The sequence below is a fragment of the Lagenorhynchus albirostris genome, chromosome 15 (genome assembly GCF_949774975.1).
Source record: "Lagenorhynchus albirostris chromosome 15, mLagAlb1.1, whole genome shotgun sequence".
NCBI classification, from domain to species: domain Eukaryota; kingdom Metazoa; phylum Chordata; class Mammalia; order Artiodactyla; family Delphinidae; genus Lagenorhynchus; species Lagenorhynchus albirostris.
Window position 1 is genome coordinate 81,964,554 of NC_083109.1, and position 22,624 is coordinate 81,987,177.

The following is a 22,624-nucleotide window of genomic DNA, read 5'->3' on the forward strand; positions in this document are numbered from 1 at the left end:
CCTTGGTGAAAAGTCACTTATCGAAGGAGGGTGGCCACCCCAAAGCAGAGACGGAATGCGAGGCCAGACACACCTCAAAGATCTCGAAGCCGGCAATGTCCAGCACCCCGATGAAGAACTGCCTTTGCATCTTGGTGTCCAAGGTCTTGTTGATCCTGACCACCAGCCACTTGAACATCTTGTCATAGACGGCCTTGCCCAGGGCCCCGATGGAGTTCTGGCACTGTTCCATGTTCTGGCCCTTCTGCACAAACTCGTTGCCTACTTTGACCCGGGGCCTGGTGATGCCCTTCTGGAGCTCCCCAGAATTGAGACCCATGAGATGGGCGACTTTGTCGGCCACTGAGTAGGGATGGAAGAAGCAGGTGAGTGAAACAAAGATGGTGCCCTGCCCCAGAGAACTCCAGCACTGTCTATCGTGTTTAGAGAAGGGGCTGGGGGGAGGGGGAGGAGACCCCCATGTTGCCAACAAGAAAACAGAGGTCTGAAGCTGTGCCATAGATATACCGTGGAATACTCTGCAGCCATAAAAAGAACAAAATTTTGGCATTTGCAGCAACATGGCTGGACTTGGTGATCATTATGGTAGATACAATAAGTCAGACAGATAAGGACACGTACTGTATGATATCACTTATATGTGGAATCTAAAAAATACAACAAACTAGTGAATATCACCAAAAAGAAGCAGACTCACAGATATAGAGAACAAACTGGTGGCTACCAGTGGAGAGAGGGAAGCGGGGGAGGGGAAAGATGGGGTAGGGGAGTAAGAGGTACAAACTATTAGGTATAAAATAAGCTACAAGGGTATATTGGACAACACAGGGAGTATAGCCAATATCTTATAATAACTATAAATGGAGTATAACCTGTAAAAATTGTGAAGCACTATATTGTACACCTGTCACTTATATAATATTATACATCAACTATACTTCAATTAAAACAATTTAAGAATGAGGGGAAAAAAAAGAAAACAGAGGTCTGATACGGTTTCCACGCTTGCTCAAGGTGAAGGGGCAAAGCAATATAGAAGCCAAAATTATGTCTCCGACTCTGACATGCCTTCCCAAGGATCTTGATGTCTGGATATCAAAGGAACATTCTCGGTTTACAGCGTGTCTCTGAAATGTGCAGGAAGCCCTAGAGAGCCCCGAGCCCCTACCCCCGCCGGCTGCTTCCTCCCTGCATGGCCCCCGCCCCACACCTACCCTCCGTGGTGTCCACTTCAGCCTGCTCCTCTCTGGGCTTCTGCTTGAACTTCATGTTGCCAAAGTGCATGATGCCCCCAGTCAGCTTATACACGCCGATCTTCTCCTCGGAGCTGAAGCCCAGCACGCCAAAGGCTACCTGCAAGGCCACAGGGAGAAGAAAGCCAAGAAACTCCTGGCTCCCTGTTCCACAGAGTGGAGGCCACCATGGGGTGGCCCCTATGGGCTGCTGCGGCACGCTGTGGACTCTGGAGGTCAGACACGCCCTGACCAGAGAGAGGGAGGACTGTTTTCCTCCAAGGAGTCCAGACCAGATGCTCCATGAGATAGTCGTTGTATTTATTTAACCTCTCTGGCCTCAGTTTAGTCTTCTGCAAAATGGGTGGTGGTAGGTGATCATTAGGATAAACCAAAGTGATGTGTAAATGTTTAGTCCTGTGCTTGACACATAATAATAACCAGGAAGTAGTGTTATTCTTCCCATCATTATTACTGTTTAGGCTCCTAGCTAGGTACCAGGAGAAGGGGAAGGCAAAGGTGCATCAGGAATCAATTCGGCTGTCAGGGAGGAGAGAGTACACAATATTCCTAACAGAATTCTCAGGTGCTCCATGTCACAAAGAAGGAGAGAGAGGGTGCCGTGGGAACTGGTGGGACTAGAGTGTCACATCTAGCTGCACTGGGGAGGAGGAAAAGTCACGTGGAGTAGTTGGCCCCCTTAAGTCCCTATCACATTCCAGTTCAACTCTGCAAAGAGAAACTGCTTGCTACGACAGCCTTGGGAAAAATGCCAGCTGCAAACCCCAGAAATCTCCATGGGAGAATCCAGGCTGCTGCCTGGTGGCTCTGAGTGTCCCCCCCCCGATCCCCGACCCACGCAGTACTGGTGGCAGTGCCTGCAGGGCCCCAAAGTTTCCCTGTCTTTCCCCAGCCATGCTGAGTACTCACGTCTGTGACCTGCAGCTCCTCCCCGTCGTCCATGTTATCCACGGTGGTGACACCCTGGCTCACCCAGAAGTACTCCTTAGGGTTGGGGACCAGCAGAAGACTCTCTGCCAAGAGCAGGAAAGCAGGTTAGCAGCTTAGTGACACGTGGTTTTCTTCTTCTTCATTTTTAACCCATATCTCTACATGCCTCCCATGTGCCAGGCATGGTGGTGTCATCATGGGGGTTACAGGGCTGAATACGACGTGGTCCCTGCCCTCTGGGATCACCCAGAGTCATGGAGGGACTTGAACAGGGCATATGAAGAACTTTAGAGTGGCAAGAGGGTCTCTGGAACTTGGTTGTGCCCTTTGTCACTTGGCCCAGTACCTGGCACCTAGTAGGCAACCAGTAGATATTTTTGGAATAAACGAGTGCATATCTTTCTCCTTTCTCTGTCCTGTAAAGAGCAGGTCGCACTCAAAGGCAGAAGGTAACAGGACAATTGCAGCAGACAATAATAATCACTTGCATATAATATGCATGGGATGTTGTCACTTTTACAAAGAAATATGCTCACTTCTATTTTTCTTCAAATACGTGCCCCTCTTGGTCTATGTTTGTTTTTTCACTCTTGGAAGAGACATGGATGCAAGAAATGGGTGGGGGATGATACTCATTGCCTTAGTCTCTGGCTAGGTTAGGAGGTGTATATGTGGAAGATTGAGTCTTCATCCCTCTCTGGACCTTAGATCCTGAGCAGGTCTGCCATGGACAGTTGAACAGGTTGTTGCTTGCACAAGGGCATCAAGCTGAGGGGGTGAGTGCAGTGTGCTTTCCAAGCTGTGTACTCAGTGGGCTACGTCCACTCAGAGGGGAGCCTGTTACATGCAGTCGTCCTGGGCTGACATCTCTGCTGCTGTCCGAGCAAGACGTGGGGGGTCTAAAGCCCTATATCCCAGGTCCATGTCTCAGCCATGAGTTGCAGGCATCTCAAGGCCCCATCTGTGAAATGGGCCAAAAATAGTGTGAAGCCTCATAGTCTGTTGTGAAGATGGATGTGAGTAGAACTTTGAGAAACTTCCCTATAACCTCTTCACATAACTCTAAACTAAAGGGATTCATGTAGAACTGCAGGTATGACACCAAACCCTCCATACATGGGAATTCTTTCGTTATTGAAAATAGAGGAAAAGCGAGTTAAGGGACAGTCAGACAGACATAAAGATCTTTACCGACAAGCTCAGGCTTCTTGTTAGAGAGAATCTGGTAGAAAATGTGGTAGCCCCTCTCAGCTGCTTGCTGTGAGATGACACGAGATTTCTCTAAGAGATCTGGAAAAGAATAAGACATGCCCATGAGTTCAGCCCATTCTCCTGGAGTTCAGGGCTCCATGAAAAGCAGGGCTCCCCTCCCCATAAAGCCCAGTGCCATGGCCAGTCATGGGTCCACTCTTCTTCTGCCCCAGACCCACGGCCTGGGCGGGGGGGGGGGGGGGGGGCTGGCTCCTGATGGGGGGGAACCCGGGGGCAGGGCCGGCCTCCTGGGTGTGGCAGGCTGTGTTCAGAAGGACCCCACACTGAGTCCTTCTGCTGCTGTTTTGAAATTCTTAACACTTTTTGAACAAGGAGCCCCGCGCTTTCATTGTGTGCTGTACCCCACGCATTGTGTAGCTGGTCCCAGCCCCAAGAACCCTCCAAAAGCAGCCTGACTCACAGCTCTCGATGTCAGCTCCGGCCAGCTTGCCTGTAGTTCCGAAGTGGATCCGGATGAACTTTCCCTGAGCAGGGAGGAGAGGGGAGGGTCGTGAGGGAGCTCTAGACCAACCTGCGACCCGGGTTTGGCTGCCCCGCCCCCCGAATTCTAAGGGCACTGCAGGAAGGTAACTGGGCCAGAGGCGGCTGTATGTGGAGTTGTGGGTTTCCCACTCGGATGGGCAGAGAAGGAGGGTGTTGGAGCTAAATCTAGGGTCTGGGGGTAGCCTGCGGCTTTGGGACCTTGTGGGGCAGACGAGTGCCCCACAGGAGGGGCTGGGGCCCTTTGGAATTCGGCTTTGAGGCAGGAGTGGTGGGAATTTGACCAGCCACGTATAGGGGGCGCTGTACCACGTCTCCTTATGGAGAGACACCACATCCCTCTCCCTGACCTTTGGCAGAACCAAGGACAAACTCTCCTGGAAATAGGACTCTCTGTATCTCCATCACCTTTTGCCCTCACCTCTACTCACCTGCCCCCACCTCCTCCCTGCCCAGCCCTGTTTCCCCAGGCAGTGAGAGGCCCCAGCCGGAGATGGGGGTTCAGCAGGGAAAGGCGGGGCACTACAGAGCTCCTTCTATGACCCCAGCTCCCACCAGACCAGCTTCAGAATCCACCAGGGCCCCGGGGACAGCGTCTCTCCTACATCCTGCCAGCCATGGTCCCCCTGGTCGGGGGCGGGACGTTGTCAGCTTCCAGCCACTGCAAATCTCTGGCTCTCCTGTTTTAATTTCTCAGCCCCTCCATCACTGTGTACCCACATCTCTGCATTCAAGCACCTGGATTTCAATACTGAACTGGACTCTAGTTGATATAGACCCTGACGGATAAAAATCTCTGGGAAGGAGATGCCATGACTTGACTCATCCCATTGGTGAGTTTCAATCAGCCTTGATTTCCTTCCTTGGAATGGGGTGATAATGCCTGTCCTGCCACCCCCAGGGCCACCACTGCCACTGTCACACTTACGAAACGGGAGGAGTTGTTGTTTCTGGTGGTCTTGGCGTTCCCAAATGCCTCCAGAACAGGGTTTGCCTGGATGATTTGATCCTCCAGGGACCCCTGACCCAGAGAGAAACACAAGGTGGGGTGGCTTGTCGGCTGCTGCCTGGGGACCCAGGGCTTTCACATGACAGTGGTATATGTGCCAGGAACCCAGGAAGGGCACAGCCTTGGGGAGGCAGGGAGAGCGGGACTAGAGGGGACCTGGGAGGAGGGCCACCGCCTAAGTAAGGACTGTCCCCCTGCAGACCCTGACATTGGAGGGCCCCTGCCAGATGAGAGGCTTTGACTCTTAGCTGTTATTTCTTCCTTTTGCTCTTGGTGGAGAGATTCCTATGTGAACCTGAAAACCCTTCCTTGGGCATCCCTGGTCTTCCACCGAAGTCTTCCTTTCCTCTTTGTCAGCTTTTTTTTTTTTTTTTTTTTGCGGTACGAGGGCCTCTCCCGTTGTGGATCACAGGCTCTGGACGCGCAGGCTCAGCGGCCGTGGCTCACGGGCCCAGCCGCTCCGCGGCACGTGGGATCCTCCCGGACCGGGGCACGAACCCGTGTCCCCTGCATCGGCAGGCGGACTCGCAACCACTGCGCCACCAGGGAAGCCCCTTTTGTCAGCTTTTTACAGCTGCTGCTGGCCCAGCTAGTGCTCCCTGCGCTCTGGGGCTGCCAGGGCCTGCAGAAGCAGCTTAACCAGGAGCTGGCAGTCCCCTTTCTACCCCGCTAAGCACAAGGAGCTCTAGCATTGGCACTTCTGGGGGCAGATGTGGCCTGGGGCATCAGAGTCCATCCAGTGGGTCAGATCTGGGACTGCAGCCATCTTTTCCCTATGGGTCCCCACCCAAGTCGCTTCCCTCTAAGCCTTCGTCTCCTCATCTGTAAAGCGGCCCTAACCCAGAGAGCAGCTGTGCCCAGTCGGCCCTACCTTCCCATCCGAGGACTGTTTGCCAGTTCCTCCGATGTTGGCAAAGTACTGGATGACCTTCTTCGTGTTCTCAGTCTTGCCTGCACCAGATTCTCCACTGCAGGTGGAAAACGAGAGCAGATGAGTGAAGGACAAAGAGGGGATTGCCCGCAGAGAAGCAACGCGATGAAAGGTATGGGCTGGGCATCATCACATCTTACCCATCAGGGACAGACAGGGTAGGGCAGAAGGGGACTTGGGGACATGGAGGCCCCACCCCCCCACACTCGGTTTAGCAGATGCAGCCTTAGTCGTCCCCACTAAGCCCACTCGCTCTCGGCCTGCAGATTTCCATACAAAGTCCCGCCAATTAATTCTGAGAAGGCTTAATGACATGTGTAAGACACAAACCTAATTATTTGTCTATAGACTGAGAGGCAGGAGGGACACTTACGTGATTAGCATAGACTGATTTTCACGCTCTGTAGGGAGGGAACCGTCAACAGGACGATGTCATTAGAAAACACTTAGAAACTCGACATTTGGCATCACCCTAACCACACCGTCTGCATCTCCCTGCATCCCACCCGGCTTGGAGAATGGCTGCAGTGGCCCACGGACACCGAAGACCTAGGATCCCATGGGGTCTGAGGCTACACGCCTGCCTCTGCAGCCCACATCCTTGCAAAAGGGGCCAAAAATTTACCAGCCACTCTGTTTCTATAAGCACCATCCCATGAAGCTGCCTAGTCGTAAGCAACATAAAGAGAAATAGTAATAAAAATCACGGTGTACTGTGTGGTGAAGATTGCACAGGGAATGGTTAAGGGTTGACTTGAGTTCTGGACATTATTTAGCTTGGCATCCCATGTTTTTGTGATGCTTAAATGAGATGGGGTGTGAGGTAGGGCAGGTACTTAGCAAGTGCATTCACCGAGCAATATTTAAAAAAATCTTCAACAGGTGATGAGGGGTCAGGGTTGGGATTGGGTAGCACATGGGTCTAATACACCTGGAGCCCCAATGGCAAAGGGACTTTTCTTGCCCTGCCATGACAGCCCCAGCGGACCCCATTGCACACACCCATGAGCATGTCGTGGTAGGCGACGTCTGAAATGGAGAAGAGGTGGGGCGGCATCTCCGTACGCTTCTTGCCTCTGTACATGTTGGCCACGCGGGCCCCGTAGATGGGCAGCCACCGGTAGGGGTTGACTGTCACGCAGAACAAGCCTGAGTAGGTCTGGCGGGAGAGAAGGAAGATGGTTAGCTGGCCCTCCCTCCTGATGCCCTCTTCCCTCCGTATCCTGGCCCATCACAGAGCATCCTGGCTGGATCATCCTGTCAACCTAGAGAAGTACAGTGATGTTCTCTCTGGGGGCAAAATCTATGTCTGAGTCTTTATTCAGTAAACAAAACCAGCCTTCTCTTTAATATATACCTCTTTCATTTTCTTTTGGCTTAATTATCTGAATCCATAACATAGTCATTTGTATGGATAAATACGCAGCAAAAAGTCCCCCAGCTGCTCAGTGACCGCCCCCTCCTGCCACAGGGAAGCTCTGTGTTGGTTTCTAATACCCCTTTCCACGGTTTTTGATGCACATGTACAAACAAATCCAGAGACACGTTCGTATCCCCTCACCTTGTTTTTAAAACAAGCAATAGTATTCTATGATGCTGATTTTTTATTTTTTTAATTAAAAAGTTTTTTGAAGTATAGTTAATTTACAATGTTGTGTTAATTTATGCTGTACAGCAAAGTGATTCAGTTATACATATATATATAATTCTTTTTCATATTCTTTTCCATTATGGTTTACCACAGGATATTGAATATAGTTCCCTGTGCTATACAGTAGGACCTTGTTGTTTATCCATCCTATGTATATTAATTTGCATCTGCTCATCCCAAACTCCCAATCCTTCCCTCCCCTCCCCCTCTCCCCCTTGGCAACCACAAGTCTGTTCTGTTTGTGAATCTGTTTCTGTTCCATAGGTATGTTCATTTGTGTCGTATTTTAGGTTCCACATATAAGTGATATATGATACTGTTTTATATCTTGCTTTTTCCACTTACTATATGGGGGAGATTTTCCATGAGAGTTCATGGAGTCCTTACTATGTGGACACAATCCAACTGGTGGACAGCTGGGTTTGATCTACTCTTAAGAAGAGACACCACCTTCTCTTTTCACCCCATGGCAATTTTTAAAGGAAATCATCCCAGTTTTTAAAAATCAGAGAAACCAATGAGGTAGTGAAAGAAATTATTTGAGGGCAGGAAATGGCCAGATCCATGGGTCCCAAACTTCTCCTGCTGGACACTCACATTGACCTCTGGTGCCCCCTCTTTTCATGTAAACTTTAAAACTTTCCATTTTGGTCCAAGTGGGGATACCCGCCCCCAGTTTCTCCTTAGCAGAGCTGCAATATATTGCGTTTTTTTTTTTTATATTGCGTTTTTAAAGGGAACCTTATTAAATACAAAGTGATCCAAAGAAAGGGGAGCAAAGAGAAGAAGAAGAGAACCCACGTAAAGACTTGAGAGGATGATGCACTGTGTCTCATCCTGGGACCCAGCCACTGAGTCACTCTTTCCCTCCAGCCCTGTCTGCAGGGTGGGGTGGGGCAGATAGTGGACCAGAAGCTAGTTCTGTCCCTGTTTGGGTCAGAATGTAAAAGAGAGGTCCCCCGCCACCCTTGCAGGAGGGACACGAGAGGGCAGCAGTCGGGACCTTGGAGCTGTCCTGCCTGCCCCAGTTTTTCAATCAGTGGTTCCACTGAGGTGTTTGGATTTAAGAGGAGACTCCTGCCCTGGTCCCTCAGGCCACACTCCACAGAGCCTGCAGCCCCTTAGCCCAAAGACATGATATGGCCACCCACAGGAGCAGGGGCTCAGCTGCACGGGGGCCCTGAGTAAGCACCAGCCCTGAACTTGACCATTGAGCCCACACGGACATTCTCAGCCAAAGCTCCAGGCTCAGCCAGGGGCAGATGTGGCTCTTCCCAGGCTGAGGTTCAGTGACGCCCCACTAGCCTCCAGGCCTCCAGTGCAGTCCTTCAGCACTGCATGGGGCTATGGTGCTGCTGAGGGTCTGAATCTGGAACTAAGGTAGTATTGAGGAGGACAAAGGGGGGAAGCATGTGGCAGTCCTCTTGGCTGTCACCAAAACCCAGAAGAGGAAATCCCCAGCGGCCTCTAACCTTGAAGTCAGGCCCCAGCTCACCTAGTCCTACCGGATAGCCTCTTTCCTTTTTAGTAAAGACATCTAGAGAGGCAAACACCAAAACTTCCTTATATCCCATTTTGAGTTTAGCCACCAGCACCTTCGGGAAGTCTTAGGATTTCCAAGATGGTCAGGGAGACTGATGGTAACCCGCTTTGCTTATCCTAGCACAGGGCTCAGTGTTCGTTGAATGAATGAATGGTTGGATGGAATTGGCTAGAAGGAAAGGAGAAAGGAGGGATGGAGGAAGGAAGGAAAGGAGAGATGAATGGATGGACGGAGGGTGGATGGACAGACAGGGAAGGACCTCTACTGAGGCCACATGAAGTCACTAGGCGGAAAATGATGTTTTGATTGGAGAGTTTGCAGGGGTGGGGTCAGGAGGAAGACTTCTGGATGACAGCCTCAGCAAAGGGTGTGTCAGCTGCCCATGGGGATCGTACCATCACTGAGATGCCAAAGCCTTGGGGGTGGAAATTCTAACACGTCAAAAGCGTGGTCACTCTGCCCTTGTCCCAGACATAATGTGTATGGGTTGCTGGGAAGGGTAGAGTAGCTGCCCCCTCCCCATCAGGAGAGGGGCAGGAGATCTGCAGCCTCCCCTTCCTCCCCACGCCCAGCCCTGGCACTCACATAGATCCTCATGCTGACGTAGCGTTGACGTAGGTTGTCCAGGACGCTGGCCTCGTTCAGGAAGGTCATGTTGGCCATGTCGCTGGCTTGGTAGAATTTGGGTGGGTTCATCTGCTGGATATCATCCTTCTTCATGGTGAGCGTCTGGGGGGTCAAGACACAGCAGCACATGCATTAAGGCATAGTACTGTCACAGCCACAGTGGCATCGGGCACAGGGTACTACCCACTCTCTGGTGTCCTGCAAAAAGCTGGAATCAGTGAGTCCACCTCCTGGTCCAGCTATGTCTCATTGACTTGGGATGGGGAAGAACTTCCAAGGCCATATGAGCCCTAACTGCCTCCCCTCTGAAGTAGGAATGACAGTGGCTTCCTTGGCTGGTTGCTGGGAGGACTATATGAACTTAAGTGGCATCAAGTAAAAAGACCTTGAAGTTCCTCCCCTACATTCAGAGCACCTCCAACCTGTGTTTCTCTTCCAGCCAAGTCCATTCTGGTAGCTGATCAGAACTTGCTCACTGATCCCTTTGCAGAGATGTGACTCTTGCAGAGATGTGACTCTTGGCTCTCTGCCTTGAGAATTAGTAGTGGTTTCTAAATAGCAATGAACTTTCCCATTAAAAATAAAAAGACACTCCCCTGCTCCCCCCAAACCACCTTGAAGTATAAAATTGAAAGCAAGCAAACAAGACCAAAAAAAAAAAAAAGACAACAATGATGAGCAGTAGACGTTTTAAGGTGAAAATAATATAGCATTAAGAGTCTGGAGCTCCTGTGCACAAGCAGGCAAATCCCATCCCCGCTCTTCACCCCAATTTTTCCTCTGTAAATGAAAACTCATGCCAGCTCTTAAATGGCAGTGTCTGGGTCCGAAGCTCAAGACATGTGATCCAGAAAACAAATATCTTTCAGCTGCCTGAAGCCTGAGTTGTGAGGCTTAAACACCTACTGGGATTTCTGGGACTTTTAATAATTTATGAGTCCAACAGGCAGATAATTTGAAATCTTGACAGTTCTGGAAAATCCACCCAGTAATGGTCACCACACCCCTAGTAAGTCAGGCTAGGTTTCATTCAGAGTCCATTTCTGGTAGTTGCTGATCTCTGGTCCTCGCCACAGGCAAACTCTTCTCTTACAGCCCCAGCAGAGAAATGGAAGCCTGTGCCTTTATTGCAGGAGCCAGACGAGCTGGTCTTTTCTGTCCCAAACCCGGCTGGATGGCCTGTCTACCGCAGATGCTCACAGAAGTTGTGTTGTCCTTAAATTGCACCCAAACTGGGTCCTCTGGGGCTCCACTCTCATCATCCATCATTCCTGGCAACACTGCAGTGCCCTGCCTTTCTGAAAAGGATGTTTCTCCTGAGAGTTAAGCTTGACTTTCATGTTCAAACCCACTTTACCACAGCTATAGCCTCATCTTTCTGTGGCCACTCCCCTCAAAGGGAGGGGAGGCACGCAGTAAAGCTTAGACAGTTGCAAGTTCTGATCATGGAATGTCTCTGTTCTCTTATTTGTGAAATTAACCAAGGATTGACTTCACACTCCCCGGATGCAGCCCAACCATGGAAGATGAGGTGGTGCAGTAGAGGGGTCATGGGCATTGGAGCCAGGTACAGCAAGCTTTGAATCTGAGTTCATCACTTCCTGTCTTTGTGACTGTAGGCAAATTACCTAAAATCTCTTTGATCCTCTGCAAAATAGGGTCCATACATCCTACTATATCAAGTTATTGAAAGGGTTAAGCAAAAGGTCTAGCGCCTCCCCAGGAGTCTGCCCCAGGGGAGGGGTTTCATGAACCAAAATTTCTACCCACTCTCTCAAGTCACGCCTTGTAGCTGAACACTGTGGACCAGCAGAGAGTGGTGTGCTAGTAAACCAGCTGCATGGGAAAAAAAAAAAAATCCCTGATTTGTACCATTTGTTAATTCCACCACGGCTGACATCAGGCCGCCAAAGGTTTAACAACCAGTTGCAAAGCCCCCGAATGTTTAGCGTTAGATCCTTACAAGCCAGGGCAAGCCAGCCCCAGCACACCACCTCCATGCAGCAAAGGGCTTGGTGCCACCATCTGTAGCTCATGACGCCGGAGAGCTCACTCAGGTTGGCCAGGGTGTCCCGGGGCCCTGTCTCGCATTCCTCATGCCATCACGGGCACATAGCGCCACTCCTGATGGGTGGGATGTTCCTTCTCATTCTTAGAAGATAGATTCCCCATGAAAGGGGAATTAAAGATAAGATAATTTGGGGCTTTAAAGATAAGTAACTCTCCTGATAATCTGTCTCACACATGCACTGTTTTAGAGCATGTCCTATCATGTTGGACATGTCCTATCATGTTGGACTCTCTGTTGTAAGAGAGCCAAAGCTCAGAGAGGGAAAGTGTCCTGCTTAGGGCCCCACAGCTTGAGTGTCATTGAGTCTGAACTTGAACCCAGCACAGGGGACTCGGAGGCATCTGCTCTTTTTGCCACCTTGCCTCTTGAGCCCGGGTGTCCACCGCTCCTAAAGCTCAATTTCATCCTGGGGATTATTCCCCTCCCACCTGGTTGGTGATCGTCTTCACGGTGACCTGGTCGCCCTGTTCGGACTGGATCTCCCCAGAAATGAAGCCCTCCTTCTCATCCTTGACCCAGCAAGACCTCTTGATGTCATAGGGCTTGCTCATGGCTTCCATTCTCTCCTTTTCGGAAGGTGTCAGGAAGGGCATTGGGTCCACATCATCCCCGCATTCGCCTCTGGATGCACTGGGCATTGTGGCTGGGCTGAGGGAGGAGCAAGAAGGAACCACGGGCGGGAACCAGGACTTCCCTGGGTGCTGGAGGGGAAAGAGAGGATAGTTTGCCAAGACTGTTGTATGGCCTGGGGCAAATGCCTGGGAGAGACATGGGGCTGCTTCTCTCATGTCACTTTGAATGTCTTGCTGCTATTAGATCTTAGTAACCAAGAATAAGAAAGAAGCTGATAACTCCTCAGAGTTGTGTACCCCTAGCCACCACAAAACACTTCTGCATCTGTGGTCCCATATGCCCGTCACACTAAGGCTGTGAGGTAGGGATCAGGGAGTCCATTTTATGGAGGAGAAGACGAAGGCCAAGAGAGGTTAAAGCATGCACTTTTAACCATGAACTGGGACGAGAAAAGGATTACCACTTGGTTTTCATTTTCCCTTAAGGTCTGAGCAGAGGCCACAAGCCACCATAGTACCAGCACTGCTGTGGCTTGTCCCCAGCAGAAATCACAGCTATTCTCCTTTCATTGTAGCAGGCATCTCCAAATATGACTTACCCTCATCTCAACTTTGAAGTGATGGTCTTATGAGACCCTCGGTTAGAAGTTGTTATTTAAATCTACTAACAAAAAAGTACACTTTTAATTGCTATATCACAAACTGATTTTGTAATATTTTGATAACTGGACTTTAATACCATTGGTTTCCTTTGTGACCCTACGTAGTTTATTTTATGCATTTAAAAACTCTAATCTGAGCAGAGGTCCACAGGCTTTACCAGATGCTAAGCGAGTCCCTGGTACAGAATAATTGCCCCCGGTTCAATGGTTACCTCTCTTAAGATGAGGCCAGCCTGGGGTCAAGGCTGGACCTCTTGCTTTCCAAATGCAGACAAACTAGGAAGGAGGAGGACTGGGGACTTTCAGTAGCAAAGAGAGAAGTCAGGGGCGTCGCAGTTCGTCTTGGGGGTGAAGAAACTTCTTGGGGGTGAAGAAACTTCTTGGAGGTTTGGGGAGGATGTGGTTCTGAGCCCCATTGTCAGCAATGCTGTTCTCAAGCCAAGGGTACAGCCTCCACCTTTAAGTAATCCAGCTGGGGATGGAGCATCTCACGACCTATACCTATACCTATACCTATACCTATACCTATACCTATACCTATACCTATAACTATACCTATACCTATACCTATATAGGAGCTCTGGAGAGCTCCAGCGTTTCCTGCCAGGGGTCCTGGTGTTTCCAAAAGAGGCTGAGCCAGGACAGGCAAGCAATGGAGGCAAAGCCAGACACTTTCTCCTCTTCTCATCTCGCTGTGGGGTCCAGCTTAGAGTTCTGATTGGAGCCTGGGTTCCCCACCCCCAAAGCTGGTCCATTTTGCAGAAAATAAGAATGAGAGAAGGGGTATGGGGGGGGTGGGGGGGGTCCTGTGCCTTCATGGGCCACTGACCTTTTTGTCCATCTGGTGATGTCTGTGGTCTCACTGGACAAAATTTTAAATTCAGGTAATAAACTGTATATGATCACCAAGGAAACAAATGACATTGAAATGTAATTAGCACAATATTAAACATGCATGATACAGCACTAGGTGTGCTTCCTAACGGTAGGTCTAATAACCACTTTAGTTTTGAAGCAACTGTGAGAATTAACAATCTTTTGACCTCTCTGCAACAATTGTAATATGATATGAAAATATCGGTGACTTCCGTTGCTGACAGTCACAGGTATTGCTAATACGACTGTGTTAAAAAGGGGAGGAAATTATACATTTCAGTTAAGGGTAGTGAACATCACGATGCAATTGTTTTACCACTGGAGACCCCCCAGCCCAGGGTAGGAACCCTGCCTGATCCCTCCTGAGTCCCGTCTCTGGGGAGCACGGGGCTGGGAGTCCTTCGTTTCTGCTGGTAGCTTTGGACAGTATTTGTCCAGCATCCAGGGGACCAGGCTCTCACTCAGCTCTGCCACAAGTCACCGTGGGCAGCTCAGTGGTCTCGTTGTCCCCCACCCCCTTTCTGGAAGATATGACTGTGCGACATAAACTTCCTCTTGCCATTTGTTGTCCCTGATGACACCAAAACATTGCCTTTTTGTGGTCTCATTTTTGTGGTTCTGTTTGACATAGATGGAAGTCACCAGGGACATGAGACCAAAATCCACATGAAAAGAAAATGTGAGTATCAGCAAGGTCAGATTTTTAAAAATGCATTAGGCTTGTCATTAAAACAGAACAACTGCTTCTGTCTCAACGCTGGGTTCCTTTTTTTTTTTTTTGCGGTACGCGGGCTTCTCCCGTTGCGGAGCACAGGCTCCGGACGCGCAGGCTCAGCGGCCATGGCTCACGGGCCCAGCCGCTCCGCGGCATGTGGGATCCTCCCGGACCGGGGCACAAACCCGTGTCCCCTGCATCGGCAGGCGAACTCTCAACCACTGCGCCACCAGGGAAGCCCCTGGGTTCCTTTTTAATTGTCCTAGTGGGGGAGGAAGGGCCAGAAATTCTCCTTTGTTTATTCCAATTAGGCTGCTTGCTTTTTTTTTTTTTTTTAATGGTGGTTTTGCCGTGAACCACAGGCTAAGGTGTGATGGCTGTTGCCCTGGCCTGGTGGCCTGGGGCACAGACCCCTGGGACCAGGCACTGCCTGAGGGCTGTGCAGGCCACTGACACTAGGTCCCACCCCTCTCAGTGGCCACCAGCCTCCTGCTCAATTGTGACCCCACCTTCCAGGGCCCCCTGTATCCAAACCACTCCTGCCCCCTACCCCCGCCCCCAGACAACTGCTTTTCCAGGCATCTTTGATAACCAAGACCCATTTTTCAAAATCATGAACCAGAAAACATAGAAAAAATTCAGCTTGTGGAATGCAAAAGCTAAAAGGGTCCTCAGGGGGGAGAGATGCATTACAGAGTGTGGGAAGGGGGTGGTGGGGATTGAACCCAGCGTGACTCTAGCATCCCTTCAATCCCCTTGGGGGAGGCAGGTGGTGCAGTGAAGTGGGGTTGATCTGGGTTCAAATCCTGTCTCTCCGTGGAATGAGGCATCTCTCTCCTGCCCTGTAGATCCAGATTCCTTGGAGCATTGAATGATGTGCCCACTCTGCAGCCCCTCAAGAAATGCCCACCCCCTAGTCCCCTTTGCAAATCTCTCATTACACCTCTTTTCCTCTGGAGGCTTCTCCACGGCACCCCCTCCCCGTTTCCCATCTCCCCCAGCATCCTCTATGGTACCTACCTGAGACCACACTGGAAGAGACTGGGTGCCCAGCAGAGGCTGGCCATTCCCTTTTATACCTGCCCAACAGGTCTGAGCCAGCAAAACTTAAAAAAGAAAAGAACCTCCCAGGTCTCCAGTGGCTCAGCTGGCCTCACCTTCCAGGGCTTGACTGAACACTCCCGGGTCCCTTAGGGGGGATCAGTGAATGCCTTGATTCTAGGACATTTGCTTTCCTCCCATTGCCCTCGTGGGGAAACTGATGACCTCAGCCCAGGGATGCAGGCTCTGGGCAGAAATAGAACAGCTGGCTAATGAGTTTTCCTCTTAAAGCTGTAACTGCACCGTGGAGGGGGCTGATGATCAAGGAGTAAGGCCCTGGGTGGGCTCATCCAATGCGATTCTTAGTGTAACTTTTAAAAAATATTTATTTAGGGCTTCCCTGGTGGCACAGTGGTTGAGAGTCCGCCTGCTGATGCAGGGGACACGGGTTTGTGTCCTGGTCCGGGAAGATCCCACATGCCGCGGAGCAACTAAACCCGTGTGCCACAACTACTGAGCTTGCACTCTAGAGCCCGTGAGCACCTGTGTAAACAGAGGCACCAAGAGCATACCTGAAAGGATCCTCAGCCAAGTGGCCAGACCCATTAGCTCTGGGCGGCAGAATTTCAGGTGATTTTTGTTAAATCTTCTTTAAATTTATCAGTGTTGCCTAAAGTTTCTCTCAATGAGAAGGACTGTTTTTAGGATCTGAAATTATTTTTTAGCATCAAAAAGGTAACAAATGCCTGTCAGAGATATCTCAAGATCTTCCCTTCGGTTTTTTGCCCCAGGGTGGTGGTTGGAGGGTACTTCCTGGCAGCTCCTGGAGCTGCATTCCCAGCTGCTGTTTGATTCCTTGGAGGAAGGGGGTGGAAATCAGTGCCCTCCCAGGAGGGTTGCGGGTTGAAACCTTGGCAGGTGCAGGAAAGTTCACAGTGTGCTCCTTGAAGGCCAAACATGGACACGGAGCCTGGGCCCAGAAATAGCCCATCGCCCCAGAGACCCTTGGAATTCTGCAGGGTCATCTCAGGGAGGGGAGAGCCCGAGCAAGCCACTGCTGGAAACTTCCTTGCAGACTCTGAAATGGAAGATGAGGCCTAAGACAGGCTCCTCTAACACAAGCTGGACCTGGGCAAGGAGTTCTCCAAAGTCAGCCCAGCTTGACAAGTCTCTGATTCCAAGTCAACTGGAGATCTCCTAATTAATCGTGAATTCTGTGGAATCCCAGAAATATGGTGGTCAAGCTTGCTGCAGATAGATTTCTCCAGCTGTGTTTCTTTCTTTTTCATACTGCATTTAGACCTATATCTCAATTTGATTTTATTTGGCACTATTGTGCCATTTTCATTTCATTATCTCAAAATAGCTAAAAATTGTTTTCACTTTTTATCCCCCCCGGCATCTTTCCTCTTTGTCAAGAAGTATTTATTCTTATTTTTCTGAAGGAGAGAATCTCTGCTTTCTGTGGATCCCCCAAGGTCAAATAACTGGTGAATTCAAACCTCAGCTCAGCTGAATAATCTCTCATCCATCCATCCATCAATCCACTCATTCATCTATCCAGCATCCATCCAACCATCCAGTCATCCATCCATCCATTTGTTCATTTATCATTATCATCCATCCATCCATCCATTCATCCATCCATCCGTTCAACACGTATTTATGTCACAACTCCCTTTAGGGCCCCAGACTGGGGTGGCGTGAACCTTGGCCTTATTCTCCTGTACTCTGTGAGGACAGCATGTCCCCCACAGAGCCATCACAGGGAGTGGGAGTACCGTGCTGGACACACAGTGCAGTCTTTGAATACCTCCCTCCCTCCTTTATCTGGGATGATGATAATATCCGTCTCACCCAGTTGTCTCATGGTGAGGTGATGATGGTGGACCAAAGACCCTATGTGATTGTGAGAGCCTCGGTGCTCGAGCGATGACAACTGTGATTCTTAGTTTCTCGGCAGCAGGGACCCTGTCAGGTTCACTCCTGCACCTCGCAGAGGCCAGCACAGAGTAGGCACCCAGGAGCTGCTCCCAAAGGAGCCGTGTCCACAGCCCAGCTCCTGAGGTCACGTGGTGTCGGGGAAAGCCACACACAACCCTGGACCCTGGGTGTGACTTGTGCCTCTGCTATTCAGCGGCCCCAACGAGGAGAAAATTCACCCCCAGAAAACCAAATGCTTAGGACAATCAGGTGGATGAGAAACTTGGGAGGGATGGTGCCGAACAGCCCAGAAAATACAGATGCTTTGAGGAAATAACTGCTGTGTGGAAGGATTCAGACCTGATTTTACTAGGGAGCCTCAGACTTGATAAATCATCAATGTGGGTTCCTTTTTCTGTCTTCCTTAACATCCCCTTTCCTCCTCTTCTCCTGGTTCTGGGCCAAATAGCATTTCCCAAGAATCTGAAATGAACTCCTTAAGCGTCAGCATCCTGGGAAGTTAGAGTTCCCCCAGGATCTGGGGACATTCTGACACATGTGTGCACACACACAGACACACAGGGACACACACAGACAGACACATGGACACAGAGACACACTCAAATACACACAGATACACAGACGCAACACAGACACACTCACAGACATACACAGATGCACACAGACACAGAGACACACACCGGCATACCCACACAGAAACACACACAGACGTATACACACATACACACAAGCTCGCATGTGCAGAGGCCAAGGACAGTGACAGCTGCATTTGTCAGGAGCCATGCATTCCCACGGAGCTGTGGATTCTCAGAGACTGACCTCAAGGACAAAACCTTCCCTGGATCCCCTGAGGAATTGTGACATCAACTCTCCAATTCTGGGGTTCTCTTTTTAATCCCTTTTACATTATTAATATAAATGAACGGGCATTTATAAATAACCAGTGATGCACGGAGTTGGGGGGATGATGGAGCAGGTGGCCGGGGACATGGGTAACAAGGAGGAGTCCTGACTGCAGAGGATTTAAAGACAATGAAACCCGAGTAGAAATCAGTCTGCGTTTACTAGAGCCCTGCGCTGGCCGGTGTAAACTGTGTCAATGGTAAATACTCCTCCCCCTCCCCCACCACTTGGGAGTCCACTGTAAATAACAGTATTAATGATGCTATGTGAACATGAAAAACATGTTCTTGTTTTAAAGAAAGAAGTCAGAAGGAAGGAAATTCTGACCACTGCTACAACATGATGGACCTTGAGGACGTCACGCTGAGTGAAGTAAGACAGTCCCAGAAGGACAAATGCTGTGTGATTCCACTTATATGAGGTCCCTAGAGTCATGACATTCACACAGACAGAAAGTAGAAGGGTGGGTGCCAGGGGCTGGGGAGTCAGTGTTTAATGGGGACAGAGTTTCAGTTTGGAAAGATGAAAAGAGTTCCAGAGATGGACGGTGGTGATGGCTGCACAACAGTGTGAATGTACTTAATGCCACTCTGTATCCTCAAAAATGGTTAAAATAGTCAATTTTATGTTATGGTTTTTTGTTTTTTTGTTTTTTTTTTCGGTACGCGGGCCTCTCACTGTTGTGGCCCCTCCCGTTGCGGAGCACAGGCTCCGGACGCGCAGGTTCAGCGGCCATGGCTTACGGGCCCAGCCGCTCCGCGGCATGTGGGATCTTCCCGGACTGGGGCACGAACCCGCGTCCCCTGCATCGGCAGGCGGACTCTCAACCACTGCGCCACCAGGGAAGCCCTATGTTAAGGTATTTTACTACCATAAAAAAAAGAAAGAGACAGAGAAAGAGAGAGAGAAGGGAGGGGGGAAAGGAGGGAGGGAGGGAAGGAGGGAGGGAGGAAGGAAGGGAAACAGCTGCGACCCTAGCACAGGCAGTACCACACACTGAGGCAAAGATGGGGCTGCACAGACCTGGTCTTCCCATCATGTAACCTCAGGCAATTCACATCGAGGTCGGCAGCCTCAGTTTCCCACTCTGTGAAATGCGATTGGTAATTCCTACTGCATCAAAGGAGTCAAGGCAGGTTAAACAAACCAGGTAAACAAACCCATCCAGGTAATTCAATCTCAAGAATTTAACGTAAGAGTTTGTTGGAAAGGTGTAGAAACCTGCCGTCAGACCAGTGGGCAAGTGGTCCCCAGGGCTCAGCCCCGAGCAGAGGTCAGGAGGGTCAAGGAAAGGGGCTCAGTGGAGGGTGGGGCTGATGGAGGAAGGAGATGGAAGCGGGGAGCTGAGGTCATGCTCCCAGCCTGGGTGGACAGTGTGGCCCTTGCCAGTGATCGGGGCTTAGGAGTCGGAGAGGATGAAGTGACCTCCACTTGAGGACTCAGGTTCCACCTGAAGTTATCTTCCTGCAGCTTTTCTGAGTCCTCTGGGTGGCGACTGTGGGCTCTGTGCGGTGAGCTGATTCGATTTACTCAAAGGACGCCAGCTCAATGCTTGGCTCAGGAAGGGTATTGAGCGTGCCCACTGTACACCCTGGCTACTTCCTGGGTGATGGAGGGGGGAACGCCTGGAACACAGTGGGGGCAGGGGGAGAGCCTGGCTCTGGGGCCAGCACGCCCACTTATGCATTCCACAAATATAATGAGCAATGACTCTTCCTGGCCATGGGGATAAAGCATCGAGTCAAACAGACAATGCCCCTATCCTCATAGAGCTTATGCTCTATTTCAGGGGTGGGGATGGGAAATAAACAAACAAGTGAATGCATTGCATTTCAGTTGTTAGCAAGTGCTGCCTGGGAGAACATCAGAATGAAGTGAGTCAGGTGGGGATGCAAGGATGGGGTGAGGTTTGATTTTAGACAGGGTGACCAGGAATGGTCTCTCAAAACTGACACCTGAAGGAAGTGAGGGAGGCACAGGGAACAGCAGGTGCAAAGGCCCTGAGGCCAGCGTGGTCCTGATGTGTTTGCAGGACCGAGAGGAGGCCAGGGTGGCTGGAGCCAGAGTGGAGGGAGTAAGGTCAGAGGACAGGGATGGGAGGCAAGGCAGAGCATGAAGGGCCTCACAGGCGATTGTAGGGATGTTGGGAGCACTGGAGCGTTTGAGCAGCAAAATGGTGTAACTTGACTTAAATGTTTAAAGGATCTGTGCATGTGTGTGTGTGTGTGTTTAAAAGCCCGAAGGGGCACAGGCCAAAGCAGTGATGGCTGTGATGAGGTGGGAGGGTCGCCGGTCCCAAGTGGAGGTGGAGAGAGGTGGATTGTCTCAAATGCCTTGGGCAGAACAGGGAGGCCTAGGGCAATCTCTCTGCTGGCCTTGGATCCTGTGGGAATCAGGCCTCCCGTAAGTCATCCTGAATCCCCCTTTTCTGACACCATCCCTTACCAGCCACCTCAGCTTGAAACCACAGCTTTAACTTATATCTCTGTGTCATTATCACCCACCACTGCCTCGAGCGGCTCACCGGGTCCCACCCCAGTTCTGAGCCGACTGGCCTTTGCTGTATCCCCACCTCGATGTTCTCCAGGCACCTGGATGTGCGGGTCCAACCCTGAACCCCATGCTTCACCAACTCAGAACCCCGACTTCTCCGCCCCCATCTCCTGCTGTAACCAGGGTGTCCTGGGGTCAGACACCTCCTCTTTCTAGCCCCACCTGGGAAAGAATCCTCCTCTTACCCCTTCCCTCCAGGTTAGCCTAAATATTCTAAAATGACCCACTAAGAATGTTGCTTTTGGTAGGTGTGATCATGGTATTTTGGTTTAGTTTTTAAGTGTATCTGTTAGAGATTCATTCTGAAACTTTATGGATGAAATGATATGCCTGCGATTTCCTTTGTAACACACCAACCAAAATCAATAAATACATAATAAAAAAGATGGGGGGAGAAGAAAGAAAGGTGGAGTTGGTAACTGTTGGACCTCGGTGTCCTCAAGGATTCGTTTGTACTCTTCTCTCCCCTTTTACAAATTTGGAACTTTCCATAATAAAAAAAAGAAAGTAAAAATAAGGCAAATAGGAACACAACCCTGCTGGGACCTTCGGGGGCTGCCTGCTGCTCTCTGGACAAAGTCCAAACACCTTCAAAGAGTGAGTAACAGGTGGGTGCAGCCCCCTGACACTCTTCGGAATTCCTGGCTCAAAGAGCAAACAGACGTAATTGGTTTTATCATTGATTTAAAATCCCCTACAGGGCTTCCCTGGTGGCTCAGTGGTTAAGAATCCACCTGCCAATGCAGGGGACACGGGTTTGAGCCCTGGTCCAGGAAGATCCCATGTGCTGCAGAGCAGCTGAGCCCATGTGCCACAGCTACTGAGCCTGTGCTCTAGAGCCCATGAGCCATAACTACTGAGCCCACGAGCCACAACTACTGAGCCCGCAATCCACAACTACTGAAGCCTGTGCGCCTAGAGCCCGTGCTTCGCAACAAGAGAAGCCACCACAATGAGAAGCCTGCGCCCTGCAACAAAGAGTAGCCCCCGCTTGCTACAACTAGGGAAAGCCCATGCACAGCAACAAAGACCCAACAGCCAAAAATAAATAAATGAAATAAATATATTTTAAAAAAATTAATTAAAAAAAAAATCCCCTACAGACAGTGCAACTCCCTACTGCCTGGACCAGAGTGGATGGCTCCCCCTGCCCCTCCCCTGTACACCAGGCCATCTTTGACCTGGCACCTGACCCCGTCGTCCCTCTAACAATCCTGAACAGCCTCTGTTCCCAAGTGAACCATGGCTGGGTTTTCTTGCCTTGGTGCCTTTTCCTATGCTGTTCCCTCTGCCTGGAGCATTTTTCTCACAATTTTTCACCTGCTGACTCCTTTTCCTACAGACGTGGCTCTAGCATCACCTCTTCCGGGAAGCCCTCCCTGACCTCCCCTGCCCTGTGTTGTTGCAATTACTCTCCTGTTCCCACTCTAGGCCCATCTCTGCTCCTGATGGGAGGGCGGGAACCAGGTCATCTTGTTCACTGTTGCACACCAGGGCCTGAAACGCAGTGGGGACAATAAATATTTGTTGAAGAGATACATGAAATTTTGTTCCTATTTCCATTTCGATACAAGGCAGACCCATTCCCACC

General features: G+C 50.3%; 2 protein-coding genes across 15 annotated transcripts in view; one reads left to right on the plus strand and one right to left on the minus strand.

Moving 5' to 3' along the window:
* Positions 1 to 15,756, minus strand: part of LOC132506302 (myosin-16) — a 58,082-nt gene extending 42,326 nt beyond the window's left edge. Inside the window, exons 1-12 of the mRNA XM_060124822.1 lie at positions 15,613 to 15,756; positions 12,196 to 12,468; positions 9,655 to 9,798; positions 6,878 to 7,034; positions 6,249 to 6,276; positions 5,816 to 5,912; positions 4,864 to 4,956; positions 3,856 to 3,919; positions 3,375 to 3,473; positions 2,163 to 2,266; positions 1,215 to 1,353; positions 74 to 342 (exon numbers count right to left, since the gene is read on the minus strand). Of these exons, the coding sequence (XP_059980805.1) occupies positions 74 to 342; positions 1,215 to 1,353; positions 2,163 to 2,266; positions 3,375 to 3,473; positions 3,856 to 3,919; positions 4,864 to 4,956; positions 5,816 to 5,912; positions 6,249 to 6,276; positions 6,878 to 7,034; positions 9,655 to 9,798; positions 12,196 to 12,405 (1,404 nt within the window). The 5' untranslated portion in view covers positions 12,406 to 12,468; positions 15,613 to 15,756. The remainder of the gene's footprint in view (positions 1 to 73; positions 343 to 1,214; positions 1,354 to 2,162; positions 2,267 to 3,374; positions 3,474 to 3,855; positions 3,920 to 4,863; positions 4,957 to 5,815; positions 5,913 to 6,248; positions 6,277 to 6,877; positions 7,035 to 9,654; positions 9,799 to 12,195; positions 12,469 to 15,612) is intronic.
* Positions 15,757 to 17,047: 1,291 nt separating this feature from the next.
* KPNA7 (karyopherin subunit alpha 7) overlaps positions 17,048 to 22,624 on the plus strand; it is a 141,589-nt gene continuing 136,012 nt past the window's right edge. For 3 of the 14 annotated variants that reach the window (XM_060124376.1, XM_060124368.1, XM_060124371.1), the window contains exon 1: positions 17,049 to 18,852. Coding sequence is in view for 3 of the 14 variants with exons in the window: in XM_060124368.1 (XP_059980351.1) it covers positions 18,820 to 18,852 (33 nt within the window). In the remaining 11 variants the exon portion in view is untranslated. Of the gene's footprint in view, positions 18,853 to 19,525; positions 19,631 to 22,624 lie in introns of those variants that run through there. The other 11 variants (XR_009535673.1, XM_060124374.1, XM_060124373.1 and 8 more) reach the window with 7 other exon arrangements.